The 21,674-nt window shown below is 42.6% G+C and overlaps 2 protein-coding genes across 2 annotated transcripts in view; both read right to left on the bottom strand.

The window, feature by feature from the left end:
• Nucleotides 1-3,753: 3,753 nt before the first annotated feature.
• On the bottom strand, nucleotides 3,754-17,534 carry plcxd3 (phosphatidylinositol-specific phospholipase C, X domain containing 3). Its single transcript, XM_035640971.2, has 6 exons — nucleotides 17,339-17,534; nucleotides 9,922-10,178; nucleotides 9,495-9,668; nucleotides 8,381-8,556; nucleotides 7,582-7,683; nucleotides 3,754-6,568 (listed from the first exon to the last, which is right to left on the bottom strand). Exons 1-6 carry the CDS (start codon nucleotides 17,439-17,441, stop codon nucleotides 6,409-6,411), a joined length of 972 nt encoding a protein of 323 aa, XP_035496864.1. The 5' UTR covers nucleotides 17,442-17,534; the 3' UTR covers nucleotides 3,754-6,408.
• A 2,012-nt stretch (nucleotides 17,535-19,546) lies between these two features.
• Nucleotides 19,547-21,674, bottom strand: part of oxct1a (3-oxoacid CoA transferase 1a) — a 33,205-nt gene continuing 31,077 nt past the window's right edge. The window contains exons 16-17 of the mRNA XM_035638995.2: nucleotides 20,365-20,466; nucleotides 19,547-20,263 (exon numbers count right to left, since the gene is read on the bottom strand). Coding sequence (XP_035494888.2) covers nucleotides 20,228-20,263; nucleotides 20,365-20,466 — 138 coding nt within the window. The 3' untranslated portion in view covers nucleotides 19,547-20,227. The remainder of the gene's footprint in view (nucleotides 20,264-20,364; nucleotides 20,467-21,674) is intronic.

Raw genomic sequence — 21,674 nt, 5'->3', positions numbered from 1 at the left:
TCATTGTTAATGTTATTAGCTGCTTTATACCTGTGCTTCAAACAGTCAATATATCATCTGCCATGAGTTTATCTCCCTGTGATGAAGGCAAGTTCCTGTTTGGACAGCCAGCTGGCAGTGTATAGGCCCTGCGCAAAGAACAACTGGCAAACAATCTCAACTCAAGGTCCACTTGATGCAGAGCGTCCGTCCCCGTACCAGCTGTCACGGAGGTCAAAAATGAAGCAGAATGAAGCTCAGATTTCACTGCACAACAACTGAGCAGCAAACCAAAAACAGAGTGGACCTTGAGAGCACAGTCAAACACAAAGCTTAACGGAGATTTATCCTCCTAAATTCACATTACATATCAAAACAATGATCTTGTCCAGGAAGTCGCTGTCATCTTACCACATACTGTGCTTGGACCACATTTTAGCTCTGCGTGTACAATTGGCTATGTTACATTTCAGCTGATATTTTTTTAACGATTCATCGCACAAACAGTCTATTTTACAGAGAGAGTTCTGAGACACAAAATGAAAACAGGCGTAACTACTGTGCAAGTATTAACTTGAGCTGTGATTTAGTCTGTCAACACTGGAGGGCAACAGAGGTTTGAAAACCATTTCCTCTTCACGGCTGAAATGTGATTCAGAGCTGAGCAAATTCATCTGCATAATGAGCAAGTTGAATAGATTTTGCTCCCTGGTTTATGGCAAAGGAGCGACTAGACCGTTACCAAAGGTCGTGCCTGAATGTCGGTTAGATGTATTGTAATGTCTCTCTCCACGTGTGGGTTAGATGATGGAATCCATGGCGACAGCTGCATATCTGCATCTGTTGAGGCCAAACTTCTCTGCTATTCAATGAGGGAGTGTTTCCATTTTAGCATGTGGAATCCACTTCTCCATATTACTATGGAAATGTATCTGCAGACAGAGGTGGACAGGGGCGTTCGCACTGTGCATATCGCACACCGTCAGCTCAAGAGGGAAGGCCACTGCGTTTGAATGTGTGAGATGAAATGTATTTTAGCAGCCGTGGGGCAGACGGGGTTGTGTTGTAGTGAGCATCGATTCCTGATGCATATCATTTCCATGAATACAGAAATGTAGCACATCAAATTTTAAATGGGTTGTGATAGACAGAACTTGTTACTTTTACGGCAGTGGCGGTGATATTTTGGAAATGCGAATACATCCCTCTGGCTCTGAACCAGCAGAGGCATAGACTAGAGAAAAATGAATAAACACAAACTTAAAAAAACATTAAATTCCCAAAGTCGGAGCCCTTCATTCACTGAGAAATGAAGTTCCCCGAGGGAGAGGATCTCATGTGAGATTTTTCCAGGTGGAGCAAATTTAGAGCAAAGCAAAAATTGCTTTTATAGGACAATACACTGCAACAAAGTGGACTATTGTCTCGTGCATTTATTTCATTTTATAAATCTTCTGTTGCATACATTGAATTAAAAGACTTTCATGTGCGCGCGCAGCATCAGCTCAAGGCATTTGAATCTCAACTCATGCGTACTTTATACATAATTGACTGCGATAATGGCGACAAAAACGATTTCCTGTACTTCTGAAATGACCGCCCAATGCTAAATGACTCAGCGACTGTACAGCAGCAGGCCAAGTCCCGGCACTGCAGGCTAAAATAACAGTTGGCTCAAACAATAGGCCACCAGACCGTGTCCTCCATTAGTGCCGCTTCTGTGGGTCCCATGATGTTCGGGGGGCCATGTTTGACCACCATCTGGAAGTGAGGTGAGCGACAGTCTGTGAGGCTCAGACAGACAGCGAATAAATCAACCAATGTAGCGTCCAGGACAAATCATATCAGGAGGGAAAATTACTTTTCCGATTCTTCCGGGGTCCTTTACAGTTCACTGTTTTTCTTTTAAACCACCTACCAGTCAAAGTGAAGTTAGAGTTAAAAAAGGGATTTTTGAATTTTCTCAAATTTTAATTTTTAGCTTTAACAATACAAAAAAAGATTGAGGCTGACAGTTGTCACTCCTATGTTTATTTTTGTTAGTTTTTCAGAAACTGGGGAATTAAATGTTTTTTTGTGGCTGACAAAGGCTTCTACTGTGCCTCATGGGGCGCTTCTGTATAACACTTAAAAAAGACAACGAATACCCAATCAAAGAGTAACATTACAATCCTTCAAATTGTTTCATGGGGGGAAAAATCATGTCAAGGTTTTACCTGAAACTATGTGCTTAGAGGTAAAAAAAAGAATTATGATCTGTGATGAACAAGTCATAACCCACCTGTGGTTATAGTTTTAAGACCAATGGCCCGTTTCAGACAGACACCATTTCAACAAAAACTCCCCTCTCTCTCCATTCCCTTCCCGTGAGCGTCGCCTTCTGCCTCCATTTGCTGTTTTCATGCCTTAATGACTGTAAGAATCATTACGATTCTGCCTCTGTCCCTGATAATGACTCCATTTTTGTGTGTCCCAGCTTCATTTGGTTTAATTTTCATGAGGGATAACATCGCTTGTTCCCTTTTATGTCGAGTTTTTGTGTTGCATTTTATGTCTCTCTCTCTCTCTGACTGTAATGTTGAAGATTGTTGTATTGTAGTATTGAGCAGACACAGTAGTGGCTCTTGAAATTACTCTCTCTCCTCCTCCCTCTCCAAACTTGCTGCTGCTCTTCTTTAAACTGTCTGAATGCCATCATCCATCTCTGCCTCCCACACCTCCACCTCCTCCTCATGTTTGCGTTTGCCTGTGAGTGTGTGTGTGTGTGTGTGTGTGTGTGTGTGTGCGTGTGTGTGTGTGTGTGTGCGTGTGTGTGTGTGTGTGTGTGCATGAGGACAACAGACAGATACAAACGTTCTCACACTCTTGCGAACACAATAACAGTGCATTTGCATTTTCTCATTTCTCCGGCTAGAAGACAAAAAAAAAAAAAAATCCCAGGAGATATCCGTGATTTTTTATCTCACTTTTCCTCGTAACGCGTCATTAATTACCTCCGGTCCATTAGTCCATCAATATTCCACAGACACCAAGTAACAGCCACAAGACGAGATCATTTGAAGAATCCTCACTCATCTACATAGAAACACTACACGTGTTGTGCCTGTTTCTTTCCATTGTTAAAATGTGCAAATGAAGTCATCCAGTCTTTGCTCACTTAATTAATCTGTGTTAAGTGTAAGTGTAGAAAAATTGCATTTATAGGAGTGCTTGATCATTAGATTCAGTGGTTGATTTCCAAAAAAAGCTTCATGTGAACATTGCATGCATGACAGAAGGTCAGAATAATGCACCAAAACACACGTTTTTATTTTTGTTTCTTCACAATTAAAGACCTCAAAGAGGCAAAAAGAAGCACACGCACACACACGCACACACACACACACACACACACACACAAAAACACACACAGTCATCCACTCAACATCGGGGTTACTTCTGTTTCCACTTGGTGAGAAACACCTGGCTGCAGTGAGGCAGATGCTGAATTACAAAACATTCTCTCAGCAAGGTCACCCAAGGTGCCGCTGCACACCCACTCTCCATCCACATCACCGTGGAAACTGGATGATTTTGGGATGCTACTCTGCACAGACGGTGAATAAAACACTGGTATGTTAGTTAAAAAGCGATGGTTTGACTTAGTTTCAGAGTGCTGTCATTTGCTGATTGAATTTAATTATAATTTCATTATTATGACTTTTTTGCCCAAGTCAAGCAACCAATCACCACTCCATTAGTCAGAAACTGGTCAGGAAATGATACTTCAGTTAATCACGAGTTACGCATAGAAGCTTTATTTGTTTGGCCATTTTCCACTTAGAACAGAGTCACTGTCATTGGATCGAAGGTGTTCGAGTTTTACAACAGCAAATTTGACTCTTTTCACACCAGAACATAAAGGCAACAACAACAGTTTAGAACAGAGAAGACACAAATGTCCTTACAACACAATTTGCAAGCCTTAACCAGGCTGGTCATCTGTGTGGGTTCACTCTTGATCCGTATTGAGTAGCAAGTGCAACATTTGAAAACAAAATTTATCTGAAGGTTTGTTTTTAAAGGGTCAAAACCTTTCCAGCCGATATGCACCTATATGCTCTCAAGAACAATGTACATGAAATAACAGAAGTTATGCAAACCGCAACGACCTTTGCCAGGTACATGAATACGTTTCTGGTCCATGCACAAAATTGAATTACCAAAGGAATATGAAAACAAGAAGCAGTATGAAAGCTCAGTCAAGCTATAAGTTAAGAAATTGTTGTCAATGACTCTTCACAATAATTTAATAATTTACAATTTTCCGGCAGTATACTATTTGCAATTACAGTATGTACAAAGTTTCCACAATATAAAACATCTCAACATGAAACCAGACTGAAGTCAAAGAAGTAAGGTTTGAACTAATTTTCACATTGAAGCATATGATACAAACATGACTTTCCTGCTGACGCTCAGTCGCTCAGTCACATCAGACTAGAAATACAAATGGCACAGTTACTCACAAGACGCGTACATTCACGAATCCAAAGAGTTGAGTTTCCCATTTTTTGGACTTCCCATTACCGGACTAGACAACAATGCCCTTACAGAATACATTCTCTGCAAAATAATCCCACGTTGATCATAAGGTGTGTGTGGATGTTTGACAACTATGCAAATTGTTTTTTAATGCATAATGTGTCAAAAAAAATATTTCCAATGACTTTCTCAGTGTCATTTCAATGTACTTTTCCATATTGTTGGAAGACATTGCAGGGTAAAGAAATGAATGCATTAAATGTACATTAAAAAAGGGGGTGCGTACTAGTGTATTGCACCAGTATTGATACTGTACAGCAGAAATCCAGGGGTTTACAAACATTAATAAACATGAAACACCTAATAAAGTAGACGACAAAGAGCTACGGCAAAAGACCCTAACTAAACATTTACTGTATTATTTGTGAAGTGTGAATCCATTTATGACATATTGAGACCTGCTGTCTCTGAATTATGATGTTTAACCTTCTCTGACTTGAAGTTATGGATTGCTGAGTGGGGTGTTGAGCAACTTACACCGTTTTTTGTGAAAGACACGACACTGTGATGCATCTCGTGGTGACTCACACAGTACACTGCGCTACAGCAGCAAGTACAGACAGATATACAAAGGGCACAAGGATTCAGCAGGGGAATCAGAGACGGTGGATACGTTCTCATATCCAAACGTACAGTATTTTAGTACTTGACTGTCACGACTCAGCGCCCACCTCAAAATTCAAAAAGTTTGACAGATCCTACCTGTCCTTTAGACTTCATTTGGATCGTTCTTCTACGGAGAGTTTACGCCTTATGTTCAACAATGTATACGCAAATATTCAACCAACAATTAGGAGACCATTTTAATGGTTCGAATCAGAGTAAGAATTCGCCAAACAGCTGACCTGATGAATCTCAACTTCAAAACTGTTGAAATGTTGCAAATACTCTCTGTAGGTTGACTATCTTCATAAAGTGTTCCCGGAATGACTAGTAACATTTTTTCTACAACTCTGTAGCTTGTGGCAACAACCGACGCTTTTAATTGTAGTTATTGTGTAATTGAGAAGCAAACAAGATTAGTTAGATGTAATGTGATTGTTGAATTTTTTTTCGGCACTGGTTTGGAGCAAGAAGAGGGAATCGGTTAACCAGAGTGTGCACAGGAGTCTGATCAATGGCGAGGCTGCAAAGTGACTTCATTGGAAACTATTACTGGTACAAAACCCAATGAGAAATTTACCGTTTCAGAAAGGATGGAAAAAATGAAAAAATTGTTAATGTCTTGGCTGTGCGTTGAGTAAACAAATTATAATAACACTTCTTAGTGAAGCTGACGCTGTTTTTAGGAGTGACGCTTAATGTTCGCAAAGAAAGAGGTGAAAAGGCTTCTTAGACATTGTTTAAAAAAAAATTACAAACAACTTCTAGCTACTTACACCAACCTACAATTTAAGTGGTTCAAGTTACACAGACTCATGTAAAGCAACCGTAGAAACAACTGTCACTGTCACTAGAATATCAAGACCGATTTACCAATACATTTAGCAGAAAGATGATATGCTCCGAGGAATCTACCCTTGATGAAGCGGTGAGCTTAGAAACAGTGCGTTAGACCAGAATTCTTTTTACAGCACAGGAAACAAAGAATGATCCCCCCCCCCCAAAAATAGGAACCAAGCAGAATCTCATTCTCTTGGTGCCCAAACCAAACACCAGTGCTGTTTCCGCTAATCCCAACCTGTCTTACTCCTTTTCACCATTCGATCTCTATAGCCCTAAATAAAGTGAAAGGAGCCGCGAGGCGCCCCTCTTGGAATAAATGCCAAAGAGAACAGGAGAACACAGATCCAGCCACTGGCATCAGGGGCGGTGGCCATGCTCTCTGACCCCCCCTGCAGGCTCTCAGGTGGCATCGTCGTCGTCTTCTTCGTCCAGGTGATAGTTGAGGGTGATGACGGCGCTGATGAATTCGCCGAGCTCCACAAAGTCAGCTGTGATGATGTTGATGCCGCTCTCGCCGGGTCTTTGCGATCTGATCCACTGCATCATGCCAGGTAAGGCCCTACGGCACAGAAACACACACACACACACACACACACACACACACACGTTAGGGTGGAGGAGCGAGAGGGGGAAATAAAGTCACGTAAGAAAGAGGGAAGGACGGGAGAGGGGCCGATTCGGGGTTGGTCGGTTTATGACAGAGAAGGGCACGCTATGATTAAGGACCAGTGCGACGCAGCATGGGATGTCTGCAAGCCAGAAGCCAGCAGGGAGGATGACACTCTGAACACTCGCTGGACACGAGTTCACCAGTGGAGCACAAGGGGAGGGTGTTACTCCTGCAGATGTCTCGCCCATCTTTCTGCATGACAAAACTCGACGAGTCGCCGCCTCCTCCTCGTGCTCGCCTTCTTCTCCTATGGAGTCCTACACCGGCAGTCTGCGTGGCCAAAATGAATGGATGTCATTTTGAAGCATGTCTCCATCTAGGTGACCAGTCGCCTGTTTAGCAGGACTGATGGTGGAGTTATCAAATGAATAAGTCATGCCAGGAAAATTCATGGTTTTGCTGCTCAGGCTTTTAGACAAACTGGTGAAATACAGACAAAGCTAAGGGGTGAATGTGGGAAAACAAATTCCTCCAGAGTAACCCAGAAGGGGGAGATACAGAACGATGGAGGAGAAAGATGAGAAGCATTGCCTCGGGTTTGTGGCAGCTGTGAAAAAAAAAAACTTGAATGAGGTCAGTGTCAAATCCCTGGGGATACCTGTAGAAACCAACATGCCTCTGGATTTAGATACAAAATACCACAATGACTCACATTGTTTGTTTGAGTGTGTGTGTGTGTGTGTGTGTGTGTGTGTGTGTGTGTGTGCGTGTGTGTGGCCTCTGGTGCCTGAGGGGATACTATAACTCACAGTGTGTGTGTATATGTTGAATATTGTGTGCCACCATTTGGTGCCTCTTATCCAATTTCGCCGTTATGCTGAATGTGAACATAAAAACCTTTTGCTTATTATTTCTGTCTCCCTGTCACACACACAAACACATCCATAAAGAGGCGCTCACACCTTTCTGTGATCGTCTCCCTCAGTCCACTAGCCACACCCTTCATCACAGTGCTGGCCTTCGGTGTCAGAACCACCTGGGAGACGAAGAACGTCCCCTTCCTCCTGCGAGAGACACATCAAGCATTTATGATTTTTTTTTTGTTATTGTTAATTGTTTTTTTCTTTTGCATTTTGTCTTTTTATGTAAAGCGCCTTATGTCATCAGCTGCAGAGAGGTGCCACATATATAAATACATTTTACTTTACTTCAGAGGTGATTACTTTAAGTGCCCACAACAAAACAAAAACACTTTGTCTGCCAGAAAAAATAAATCACAGACACAATCATTTCACATGCAAATTTATGCCAAGTTTTGCTGAAACTCTTCCCCGTTACTGTTGGTAATTTCCTTAAGATGCATGTGTGAATGTTCCTTCACAGAAAATTCATATTGTTTTTACTTTGAATGTTTTAGCCTTTTGAGTGAGGAAGGAATTATTTTAGCGTGTGTCACAGAGCCAAAAGATTGTGATCATTGTGAACTTAATCTCTAAATACCCCACTCTCCTAAGTGTAGCAGTAAACTAATGAAACTATTAGCTACGCCATCTGAGCAAAATATAATGACAGTAAATCAAAATCATGATGATAGCATGACACATCACATTGGAAGATTAATTTGTAAATCTATTAAACAGAAAATAAAGGTGATGACAGTCTACTTTTTGAAGCCTTTCAAACATCACATTACATTGGGACTCATTTATTCTATAGGGGATTCTAGGTGCCCACAATGAAATGAATAAAGCAGCTGCTGACCTGCGGTCAGTGACAGAAGCCTGCAGAAACTGAACCAGCTTCTCTGGGTCAGTGGTGTTGGCCCAGGGAGAGGGCATCATCTGGCCTGGCCACAGGAAGGGCACCTCCAGGGCCATGGGGTGGTGATAGAAGACCAGTACCTGATACTCCTTCTCCCACAGATACTGCAGAGACACCTGGGGGATGGAGGGAGAAGTGTGATGTTCAGTGGAGGAGGAGGAGGATGCGGAGGGCATGGTGGGAGGTGACAAAAGAGTTTCGCACAGTATATATATGAGTGACACCGGTTGCCGAGGTGAACCCGGTAGTTACACAGCAAGCGCTGTGTGTATTTGAATGGAAGCAATTAGAAGTAAGTGGGTAAAATTTCCCGGCAGTTCAATACTCAGCTCTGATATAAATTATATAAATTGTCTGAGTTTTGTTTAATACATCCACTTTTTGTGCGTGTACAAAAAAACACAGGGACAGATTTTCAGTCAATGTGTTTGTGAGAGAGAGAGAGAGAGGGAGAAAGAGAGAGTGAGAGAGAGAGAGAGAGAGAGAGAGAGGGAGGGAGAGAGAGAGAGAGAGAGAGAGAGGGAGAGAGAGAGAGAGAGAGAGAGGGAGAAAGAGAGAGTGAGAGAGAGAGAGAGAGAGAGAGTGAGAGAGAGAGTGAGAGAGAGAGAGAGAGAGAGAGAGAGAGAGAGAGACAGAGAGAGTGAGAGAGAGAGAGAGAGAGACAGAGAGAGTGAGAGAGAGAGAGAGAGAGAGAGAGGGGGAGATGGGCACTGAGAGCTGCACACAGCTCTACAATGGAGAAGCGGCACAAGACACTAACACGTGTGCGGCAGGTTATGCATTGCCCCTACAAGGCTTTTCATTTAGACTGTAATCCTTCCTCTGAACAGCGAGTTTGTTTTTTATCTGAGCATCAGAGAGTTTTCTTGGATACTTCCTTGGTTTTAGCCTATTCCATCTCAGTTGCTGCAGTTGCTCTCGTCTTCAATCAATAGTTGTCAAGGTGAAGACGCATCTGACATACAGTCAATGTTTGAGACCAGCTTCTCGGGCATTTCATTGCATTCAATCCTACATCCTGGTAAGTGTTACGACGTATTCAATTTGAAAGTACCTCCTGAGCAAAAACAACTGGGCACAGTTTCTCTCCAAAAATCTCCTTTAACATGGCCACCAGTTTTTCATGGTGCAGGTTCTGCACGCCATAGAAGTGGTTAAAGTCCAGGAACACGACCTCTCTGGCATGAGCTGACAGGAAACTGCTGATCTGCTCGAGACCTTCTCTGACCTAAAAAAAAAACACAAATATGAACAATAAGCGCATAATAATTTCGTTAATGACAGAATAATATGACATTAAGGCGCAGGCACACACACAACTGTTATGTACTCAAAATCCCTGAAGGGCCTTGCATGATTATGCTCTCACACTTCACTCACGCAGAAGTACACAGAAATGTACTGACATCACTTAGCAACCACAAGCATTGATAAATATTCATCCCATCAAAGACCACCAAAACTCTACGCTCCGTTCTGACCGTGGCACTGAAGAGCCCGTGGGCGAAGAACAGCTCATTGTCGGGGTCTCGGGGCTTGGTGGAGATGCGCAGGTCAAAGAAACGGATCCCAGCCTCCAGTTGGGTTGTGAAGTTCATCGTCTGCGTAGCTAACCACTTCCTCATAAGCTTCTTGGCCACCGTGCCAAAAACAGAGACAAAGTTCTGCACCGTCTCAGGCTGCTCGGGGCCCACTGGAGATGCCTCGTCGATGTAGAAACTGAAGGAATCATGGGAGCCTGGAAAGGACACAAACATGAATCTGCTCACTGGAATCGAAGGCAGCATGCGTTTTTTGGTCTGTGGTGGGACCAGGCTGTAAGAGAGGGGTCAGTAATGGAAAAAATGCCTGGTGCCATGGCAACAACACAGATGTGTGACTAACAGTTTCCATGGTCATAAGTCTTGAACTCTACTTTTGACCACTTGAAAAGAAGTACTGGAAGTCTGTGCACACACACATGGATTTCATCCATCACATTTCACAAGCAGAACACAAGTCCCAGAGAAAAACAGAGCTGTGCTTATTATTAAAAGTTTTTCTTATACGGCTTATGTAGTGGTTTCTACCTGTGTGTAGAAATGTGCTCATAATGCGAGGTTGAGCTACTTTTAAGTCACCCTCCTCAACACTCGGAGGGGGGGTTGCGATAAGCCCAACCACCCTTTTCACCCATGGTGAAACACAGAGAAGATTTAGAACATTATAGAACAACGATTAGAACACATAATATAGAATAAACTCAAAACTACATGTAAAACTTCATAAATGCCCAGGAATCCTCGGGCGGAAGTCCCAGCGTCCGTTAGCCACGCCCCTCTGGACGCCACAGTAGTTAAACTCGACAGAAAAACGTAAGAAAACTCCCCACAAACGTCTTGGCTCATTTTTCCACTGCCCCAACAGCAATCCTCAATTGTGCTCTGGGCAAAGAAGAAGATATCAATCGGCAGTTGCCCCTGATGCATTGGTAAGTAACAGATAGAGTGGCTAAAACTACTTGAATTGAAATGTACAACAAGCAAATGTGCCATCAAATTGCAAGTACGCCAGCTGTCCATCATCATCTATAAATCATAAAAGAAAGAAGTGTAGGTGAAAACGGTTCTATGGATTACACTTAGGAACTGAAACTGTTTGTGGAACGATATGTTGTTAAATTTGATATATATATATATATATACACATGTATTGGTGCCATGAGCATCACAAATTTGTTTTATTGACTGCCCTCTTTAACAGCAGACATCTCAGATATACAGATCTCAGCAGATAAAACAGAATCTGGATGGACAGACAGAACGATCTGCTCATAAGTAGTGTGAATCATTGTGCTTCGGTTTAACTGCAATAACACTGGATCAGTTGTACAAGCTTTTCCCTATACCGGTGCACTGCTTGGTGAAGGTGAATTCTCTTAGTTAGGGCTGGAGGTTGTGCATCCAACCATGCCCATTTGTGTGTGTGTGTGTGTGTGTGTGTGTGTGTGTGTGTGTGTGTGTGTGTGTGTGTGTGTGTTGCAAATTAGGCCGACAGTAATTCTGCTATCCACCTCCTGCTCTCATCACTGCAATCAATTTCTCACCCTCTTTTTTTTTTGTCTCTTCATCACGTGCCCTTACACACAACCCTCCTCAAACCAACACGCACGCAGACACCGAGTTGACCTTCAGCCATCTATACTCCAGGCGCATGTCTTCACAGTCGGCCCACAGAATGACCATAAGCAGGCCAGACACCTGAATCCTGGGGCGAGGCAACACGCAGCATCGCTACTGGCTGAGCCGTATCAGCAGGGTCACGGTGACAGTTACAGAATGACCATAGCCAAGCGCAAACGCTGGCTCTGCCTTTTTTGCAGAGAACAATTTCTCTTTGGCATCGGAATTATCACACAATTGTAACACGGTCAAGCTCTACAACATCTGTACATACACCTTAAATAGCGATGACGTTCCTGAGATATTTATTATTTGAATCATCTATCCACTCTGACCGTGTTATCCGGTCTTGAAAAGCTAAACACCTAAGGCAAACTAATTAAACTTGTTTGTGCTAACAAGCATTGTCCATATTGAATATGCATGACAAAGGGCCTGTGCATTATGCCATTCTGCAGAGAGAGAATCTCACAGGAAGAAATGAGACGTTGTGCGCCCTGAAGGGCCAAACATTTTGCCAAGTGTGCACGACATCTGTGAGACGTTGAGGCAACTGCGGTTCAACACAATCACGTTTCCGTACCTGAGCTTCGCATCGTTTATTATTTGCTCCACCTTAAAGCTGTGCCACTTCTCAGGAGTAATTTGGAGATGCAATGAAACGTTTTAACTTTTGATGTCTGAACTGTGTCCAATGCTCAGACAAAACCGCGGCGACAAAATAATCGGGTCTCCTAATTGAGACATTCCCAATTTTATTTCTGTCTACTTAAACTCCTCTATGTATGTCCGTGCTCTCCCCTCACATTGGTCACTTAATCACACGTCAGATAGAAGAGGAAAGAAGCCAATGTTCTTCAGGGACGAAGGACAGTTGGAAGGAAGTGGAAGGAGAGAGAATGAGATACAACAAGAACAAGCGGACACAATTCACTTCATGATGATGATGATGATGATGATGATGATGATGATGATTAAGATGATTAAGATGATGATGATGATGATGATGATGATGACAGCAGATGTGGGTAATAACCGTTATTTTAGAAAAGTGACCTGTGTTACCAGAGTCATTTTGGCTGAACGATAGCAGACAATTGAGATAGGAGAGGAGAGGAAGAGAAGGAAATGGAAAGCCTTGCTACTCTTTCCCATCTTTAATGAGCGACAATGCGCCCACAATTTCTCCAGAACACAACGTCTGTGGTCAAACCAAAGTGTTTCTCTCTCTCTCTCTCTCTCGTTGTTTCTCCCTCGTTCAATCCATTTTCTTCTCCCTTTGTTTGTTTTGAATTTTGCTTTCTCCGTTTTTTTCAATTGCTTTTAACTGGGTGATTTCCCTGACCTTCACATCTCGCTGCACTGCCAGAGTTTATCCTGGCATCTGACACCATTCGTTCTCATTGTTCAGGCACTTAAGAGGCAGTAGAGGAATCTATTCAGGGGACTGATGGAGAGATTTACTGCTATAATACTAAGACTAAGAGAATATTCTCAACCCGAAGGAAGGCGGCTGGACAGAAGATGCCTCTTCTGCAGGGGATTTGTTTTTATTTCCTGCGAGGTCATCTGAATTTAATACAATTGCTTTGACTCGGTCCCGGGGGCCAAAGGTTTGTTATTCATTTCTTACCTCTGGTAAAGCTTTGAGCTGTGACAGTCGGCCTTAAGAGAGGCTAAACATACATATCGCTCTCATGCAAATTTGACACGTTGATTGAATGAGGAAACGGTGGTATCTCTGAGGTAGAGTCGCTTATCCAATCCAATAGTTGTCCTGCTTTGAATGAAGTCAAACGAAAGGTAATTACTGTTCATGTCAATTTCAAAGTATCAAATAGTTTTTGGTATCATATTTAAAGTAATACGGAAACATTTTGGTCGCTAGGCCTGTGCCAATCGAACCTTGGCCAAATGATATCAATGCTAAATGACAAGTTTTTCATCTTAATATGAAATTTAAAAAAGATAACAGCGACTTGAAAATCTACTTTGTATCACTTGATACTGAACCAGGTTTTACAGCTGATAAATATGTGTTTATATTAACAATAAACTCTATTTAATGGGAAAGGGGTAAACATATAATTAATCTTCGGCCGTCTGGTGGCAACAATGTGATTCATGCAGCTTTTTAAAGCCAGAATGAAGGATTGGGGTTGATTATTTGATCACTTGAATCTGTCATCCAGAGAGTGAATGTAAATAGTTTGGCCTGTTAAAAACCAAAGCATGGCAAATTAATATTAGCTGCTCAGACTTTTAGACATCTAGATTTATATTTAGTCACCGTGCCCACCAGCAGGACAGATATATATATGCTCATGCCTGTCAGTGCACACTCCAAAAAATACTGAAAAATCTAATTTAATCACTATGGCAATGGAATTCTGAGAGTCATATCCTTCCCTCCCGTTAAGCCTGTTTCACGGTGACATAACCACAGTGGCACAGATTCACAGAACCTCTGGAAGTGCACCTTTGATGACCACGTCGGTCGGGCGAATGCACAGCCAAGCAGTCTCCAGCCTCTCAACCAGCACATCTGACAATAGTCACAGAAAAACAGCCCACCATGTCCCCCACTGATCAGCTTGGGGACAGGAAAATGGAAACTACTCCCTCTCTCTTTCTCTCCTCCTCCTCTCCCTTTTTGAGCTCCAACTTTAATCTCCCACCTGTAATCTGCTCTCCTGTTCATCCCATGCATGCCAGCTTGAACCGGCTCAGGCCAACTGACATGTAGACCCCCGACAGGGTGGGTAACGCATGCTGAGTCATGTCTATGGTCTTATTTCACAAACAAAAGTGCTTCTTACCAGCAGACAACCATAAGGATTATGCTCATGAAAATATATATATTTTTTAATATAAACAAATTGCAATGTGCTTGGCGACTGCACTGTGTCGTGAGCAACAGCATGATAAACAATTCTATAATTAATCATCTTTTAACTCTGAATTAAACAACCCACTAGTCAACAGTTATGTTCCTTTATGTCCTAAATCTGAACCTAAATATGAGAGTTCTCAATAACGTCTATAGTCATATTTGTTGTTTCAAGACAAAGCTGTCATCACAGATCCAAGTCAGCTCTCCTCTGGGTGAATAATGATTTGCTGGTTTTACTCAGACTATGAAAATCATGCAATTCTAAATCAAATCATCAGTCAAAAACATCTACCATTTTCTCGTCTTCTCTTGGATTGGACTGCTTTTTAAAATCACTGAATGGCCTAGCGCCACCTTACCTATAGCAGAACCTCTCAGCCCATGCCCCTCGGGGCGAGACACACCCAGGGTGGTCGAGCTTCACCGTAAGGGCTCCACAAGCGACCTCAGTGTCCTCTTTTAAAAGTCTTTCAAAAACATATTTAGACTTTTTTTTTTTTTGTTGCCAATTCACGTATCTATTCCTTAAGATTTTATCCATTGCCTCTTGCATGACTTGTTTAAAATGCTCTATGAATCGTCTGTCCTTATTTTGGTGAAGAAGCCTACTTTGTAAACACTTTGTAAAAAAAATGCTATTTGAATTAAGTTTATTATTATTATTATTATCATTGTTATTATGTGTGTATGTGACAATCATACTGTGTGGAGGTACTGTTATTTCGTGTGGCACCACCTCAGGCCAAATTATGAACTGAGGCAATATCCCTGAGCCTATTAACCCCCCGACCTTTGTGAGTTTGTCATTTGAAAAATGAATCTTTCATAATTGTCTCCATTGCCTGCAGAAAAACAATCAAACTACCAAAAAAAAAAATAATAATAATAAAAGTACATTAACCGGCCTAACCATCTCACCATCCTGACCACGATATAGTTTACGACAGACTTGAAGGTCAATCGGCGCCATGCATTGGCTTTCGAACACTTTCCACCCGTAGACAGGCCAGGTAGAAGTCAAAGTTAACAGCAACAGCACATATGTAGATGCTATTGGTCATACAGCATCTGTCAAACATGTATGCTTTCTTGATAAGCTATTGTGCATCAGGTATAGTCATATACAGAATTTTCCTGAAATAAACAAATGATTTGGGGACATTGGCACACATAAAAACTACTTAAATGATGACAAATAGATGCCATTAAAACATAATAAAAATCAAGTCTTCGCTGTCCCGCGAAACCTTGAAACAAACTAATTGGCAATCACACAGAAAATCGTGTGTATTAATGAGTACAGCTGTGCAATGCTGGCAACACAGACACCGGGGGCGGTTCCATGCGATCACATCCACCAACATGCCGGGGCACTCCAAATAGCCAAATCATTCAGGCTGTGCCAGCTGATTATTTCCCCTTCTTAATATTATATCACTCCAACTAAGAGGAGGAAAATGAAACAGTTATCTTTTTCGTTTCTTGTCTGTCCCAGTTCCATTCCTGCTTGAACAAAGGCGTGCGATGCTGCGTTCCAAGATGAGTCAAAGAGGCTGCTCGAGACTCCCACCAAATCCTGTGGATTAGGGAATTTATCTTGACAAACTTTATGCCAAATGTGTGTGCACACGTGCGAAAGAAACTGAAAAGAATTAGAGGATGTTTACAGAATCTATATCCACTTGGAGGACAGACTGAGAGCAGCTGAGCTGCAGGCTATAACTATAGCCAACAAGAAGTAAAGACACCTAATTAAATCGGACAGGGCATGTTCCCATGCTGTCTTGGTGTGGATGAACTGTGGTGCAACACAGCATATGTCTCATGATTCAGCAAGAAGCGTGAGGTAGTACGTGCCGAGCTGTTTTCAGTCTCTCAGTTGATATTTGACTGATTTTATAATGAATCGCATCATGCTGGGCATCATTTGGAGTGTTGGTCATTTGTGCCACGCCTCGCTGGACATTCAGCAGCAAGCCATCTGCATGTGAGCTGATGGCATCATTGCCACATGCCAAACCTAAACACATTAGTAGCTCAACTGCAAGAGAGAGAGAGAGAGAGAGAGAGAGAGAGAGAGAGAGAGAGAGAGGGGGTAAGACTGGGGAAGAGAGGAAGAAAGAAAGAAAGAAAGAATAGGAGAGGGTGAAGCACAAAGGACTAGAAATCCAAGACAATGAAGAATGAAAGATGTGTGGAGGTGTGATAATCACCAGGCGGCAGATATGGAATTAACTGGCTGCAAATAAGCCATTCCATCAGTCAGACCGGTGGTGGGCTTTAACAACCGGGGTTTCCAAACTGAACAGAGTTCAAGGAGGTCGGCTAGAGGTCCACCAACTCCTTTTCTATCGGAAGCCCAGTGATGATCTGGGTGCAAAGACTGAAACCATCCCACTCTCAGTGGCCACCACCCCAGAACCATCGCCAAAAAGTCCTGCACCAACCAGAGCAGCGTGGTTCGTGTCCTATTTTAAAATGGGCTCCAGTTCATCCTTTTTATACGTCGGGCAATGTCGTCGTTTGCAATGTTTGATTGAGAAGCATCTGGACACAATCCACAACAAGCATCGGACAGCGGATCGAGACACGAGGACGCAGAACTGGTCAAAAAAGACATGGCACTTCTCTCGTTGCGCAACAGGTCTTACACCTTTGTTCTAGTAAGTAACGGGGCATTTTTAGATTCTACGAGTTCAACAGTTTCTACAACTAGTGAATGTTGTACATGTTTAAACAAAAACAAAAAAAGTCGTATTCCCCATCCTACGCGCGATGCGCGCGGAGAGACGGACGTCCTCCTCACTCGTTCACACCACAGCCAGGGCAACATTTTGCACTTACCGGGAATCGCCAGGTTGGTGAGCGGGATCGTGTGCATGCTCCGCGGTAAACTTGACATCCAGTCTGCGAACCGCTGGTCGCATCTCCCGTGAGACGAGGCCATGCTGCCGCCGTGAACAACGCTGCGTCCGCTCTCCGAGACCTGCGCCTGTGCCAACCTGGAGTACTGCGCGCGCGCGCGCGCGCGCTCGCTCGCTCTCTCTCTCTCTCTGTCTCACTCACTCACACACACACACACACATGCGCACACACACGTACAGCTACACACACACACACACACACACACATACACACACATACAGCTACACACACACACACACACACACACCGAGAGCCAGCCCACACCCCCCCTGAGTGCACATCGGCGGGTAGCACAATTATGAAACTGCGTTTGGACGGATCCAAATATGACAACATTCAGTGGTCACATTTCCAATAATTACACAATAACAACACTGTCATTCGGACACGTGTATGTTCTACAATGGGTTCATTAATAATTCTTTTTTTTACAACGCAGATACACGTCTATGCCCAAAATGTTTGCTTTTGTTTCTCATAAGCGGGTTAGATGGTGGTCAGAACACATACACCCATCTCTTGATTAGCCTCCTGGCTAAAAAGAAACTTGTAGGTGAATAATGATAATGAATGTCTAATTCCTAAATGATCTGGGAGCCTGCTCGCGTGAATGATTGAAAGCAGCACAGTGGTGATTCATTAGAGAGATGATGGTGGTAATCGGCCCGGTGGCTTTAACAGGAGTCATTCACAATCTAGGTCACAACAATATAAAAGGGAAGAATATACAAAAAGTTCCATGGTTTTCAACGTATGCATTGTGATGACACACAGACCTTTAATAGTCCCCAAAGGGCAAAAAACACACAAAAAACATTTCAGACCTGAATCCAGTGCAGTCCTCTGATGAAGGGGATTTTCTGTCACTGTCTATGGCAATGTTTTGTTTTGTCCATTTCCCACCAGGTTGTGTTTGTGCAATCATATTTGACCATGCAAGTGGCATGCATGGAAGGGCTGATAATATTAAACCACTGGACAAAAAAATAAATCAATAATAACATAACCCAATAATCCAAAATCACTTTCACTCCAAACACAGCTGCCAGGAGCTACATGGGCTTGGCTTAGATAACGACAAGTTTCATTGGGTTATCATTGAGTACACTTGCCCCTAGAATCGTAAATGAGGGCGGCTGTGACTCGGGAGGTACAGCTGGTCGTCCACTAACCAGAAGGTTGCCGGTTCAATCCCGGTTTCCCCTCGTCAGCATGCCGAAGTGTACCTGGGAGAGGTACTCGACCCCAAATTGTCTCTCGCGGCGCTGAATCTCGGAGACAGAAAATGTGCAGTAAATAAACAAACATTGTCAAGTTACCATTTAGTTGTTTATCAAGTATCATAGTAGATACATTTGTGATAGTAAGTTTACAAAGTCATCATGCGAATGTATGTCATGATAATTTTGAGCTTTCAATTAGTTCTTTTAGCCGTTAATTTACCGAGCGTGCAACAGATTAACTAAAATCTACACAAGTCGCCCATATAAGATTATTAATTCAGTGGCGTTGTAAGTGCAAAAAATGCCTCAACTTGCCAAGGCCTCTTCAATTCCCATTAGTGATCATGATCGACTACAGCCGCTAGCCGAGTGTCCAATATAGCATCAGCACCTGTCGACCTCTTGACCTCACTGTGCTATATCCATTTATTGTGCCTCGAAAATCGGTGCGAGCGAATGTCAGGTTGCCCTTTGCAATAACTGAAAAGTATGTGCATGTTTCAGTGCATTCCAGTACCACTATGAGAAACAGGCTCATAGGGTACAACTCTGATTCGACTGCTGGATTAACACCAACAGCCGGTGGCAACAGCCACTGTCACTTTCTTCCATTTTTCTGCTTGATGATCCGACCCAGTTGATCTCCTTGAACCCAAAAGCCCACAGGCGGAATGCTCCAGTTATGTAATGGCCCCCCAGGTAACAGCAGCGCCTCTTTACATGAGTGGAGAAATCGCATCATGAATGTCACTGTAAGCTCACCATCCCTATATAGAAAGCTCTAACCTGTCGAGTGTCAGAGGCCATCAATCTCAACTAATTTGAAGCAAATCATTTGAGGATCTGAATCATTTGGGAAATGAAATCAAGACATAAGATTCAGACAAAAGAAGGAATGCAATTCCACCGAGCACACAAACATGTGTTTTATTTTAAGGCAGGGGGACAGCAAACGCCTGAGTCAAACATCTTAAGGCTTCATGTTTTCTGGCTGAAATATATGACAACTCAACAACAGTCAACAGCTGACAAATATGAGACCTCAGAAAAAAAAATGACAGGTAGACATTATGCATCAGGTTGCCATTATTATCATACCTTCATGTACCTTATCTCCTAAATGGAGAAACAATATCTTACACTGGACGCATTAACAACTACATACAAATTCCCTTTTCGCTGAATGAGAAATCCTCTGACCTACAGCATCCATTTGTTTTTTAGTTTTTTTACATATCAGTTCTCTGTCATTGTATAGTAACTTATTGATCTTACAGTAAATGTGATTAAATATTTGAAGTACATATTTATTGCATAACTTTGGTTAATATAAATCAGTCAGAGTTTATAACTTGATGGTGTAACAGGCAACAGTGTAATGATCCCAAACCGTTTGTTTGATCAGATCACATCGACGATTTATGCAATTTGGCTCCCATGAATTCTGTTGATATTTGCATGGCAATCACCATGGAACTGAAGCCTTTTTTGGTTTGTAGGCTTATTTACGCTGCTAACTCTCCAAATTGTCGATAAGTGAAGTGACCCAGACCAAAAACACATCTCAGATACTATGCAAGCTCCTCTAGATTTGCTGCATGGCCCTCAGATCGGGGGACACCTAGAAGACACCAGGGGAAAGAAATGGATCCGGGTTAATATCCACAAAGTCAGAAAAAACGAAATACGAAATACTGGTTGAGAAACTGTTAAATCACGTACCTCAAAATCTGTGCCAGTGCATGCCTTGATATCCTCGGGAGTGATCCCCTTCCACACTTCTATTAGAGTCAGGCCTTTTGTCTTATCCACATCAAACACAGCCTGGTAGAAAGAAAGAGGGCAGAGAGAGAGACAGAGGGAGGGGAAGATAAAAAGGATGAGAGCAGAGATGACAATACACAAGGACAAAAAAGTGAGAAGGGTTATTTCCTTAATATATGTGTTTGAATCCATGCTGTGTGTGTCTGTGTGTGTGTGTGTGTGTGTGTGTGTGTGTGTGTGTGTGTGTGTGTGTGTGTGTGTGTGTGTGTGTGTGTGTGTGTGTGTGTGTGGTCGACAGGGTCACAGACGAGGACGTCACAGAGAGCGGTTGGCAACCAGTAACTTTTCATAGCCTGCAAAGAACCTCTTCTTTGTGCATCATGTTTTCAGAGATCGACTTCGGAAAGTGAAACTTTTTGAAAATTGGACTTTGTCATTATCCATTACTATGCAGACAATGCAAAAAAAAATAATTAAAAAAGGGATTTTACGACAGGCCAGGCACACTCCGCCGAGCTTGAGTCTCGTGGCTCCTCTCAGCAGGGACTGACAGGCCAGTCCACAATCACATCCAGGCAAAGCCTGTCAAGGCTCTGAGCTCATTAGGACCTCACACACAGTGACAGGGCAGGAGGCAGATATCTCACTGCAATATAGCAAGACAGATGGAATGTCACGAGGAACAAGGGTCTGCGGATAACACAGACTCTGACACGCATCTCTAATTATGAGACGTGTCACAAGTGATTAAGGGGAATCGAATGATTTGCCAAATTGGAGAATATAGGTGCTGCAACAGTGTAATGATATGGCAGTTACTGTGTTAATGTCAGCGTGAGCTCTGTTTGTCACACTGTGCTTAAAAATGTGCAAGACTTCGACACAAAATGACCTGCGTAGGTAAATCTTTAAGCAGTTAACTCAGTGGACCTAGTTTCTAATATTCACACTTAATATTCCATTTGCAAAGCAGCCTTATGGTTGCTGACTCACCTTCTTTCACATTATTAAAAGTCACCATCGATGTCAAGTTTAGTCATTCGGAAGCTGCCAGTCTACCCCATATGTTGTCTGGTCAGAAGTGGGCTGAATGTCACGTAGCAACAATACACCTTCATCGCTCAGACAAATTAACACTTTCAACAATGGGACTAAAAAATGGATATTTCAACCTCCACCAAATAAGCTTCAAAAGCATATCCAGTACAAACTTTTGAGCAAATTACAAGGACTCAATTTTGAGAACTCGCAAAAGGACTATAAAAGAA

This window comes from Scophthalmus maximus, chromosome 19 (genome assembly GCF_022379125.1).
Source record: "Scophthalmus maximus strain ysfricsl-2021 chromosome 19, ASM2237912v1, whole genome shotgun sequence".
NCBI lineage: Eukaryota > Metazoa > Chordata > Actinopteri > Pleuronectiformes > Scophthalmidae > Scophthalmus > Scophthalmus maximus.
This window is presented reverse-complemented; position numbering and strand designations above follow the sequence as displayed.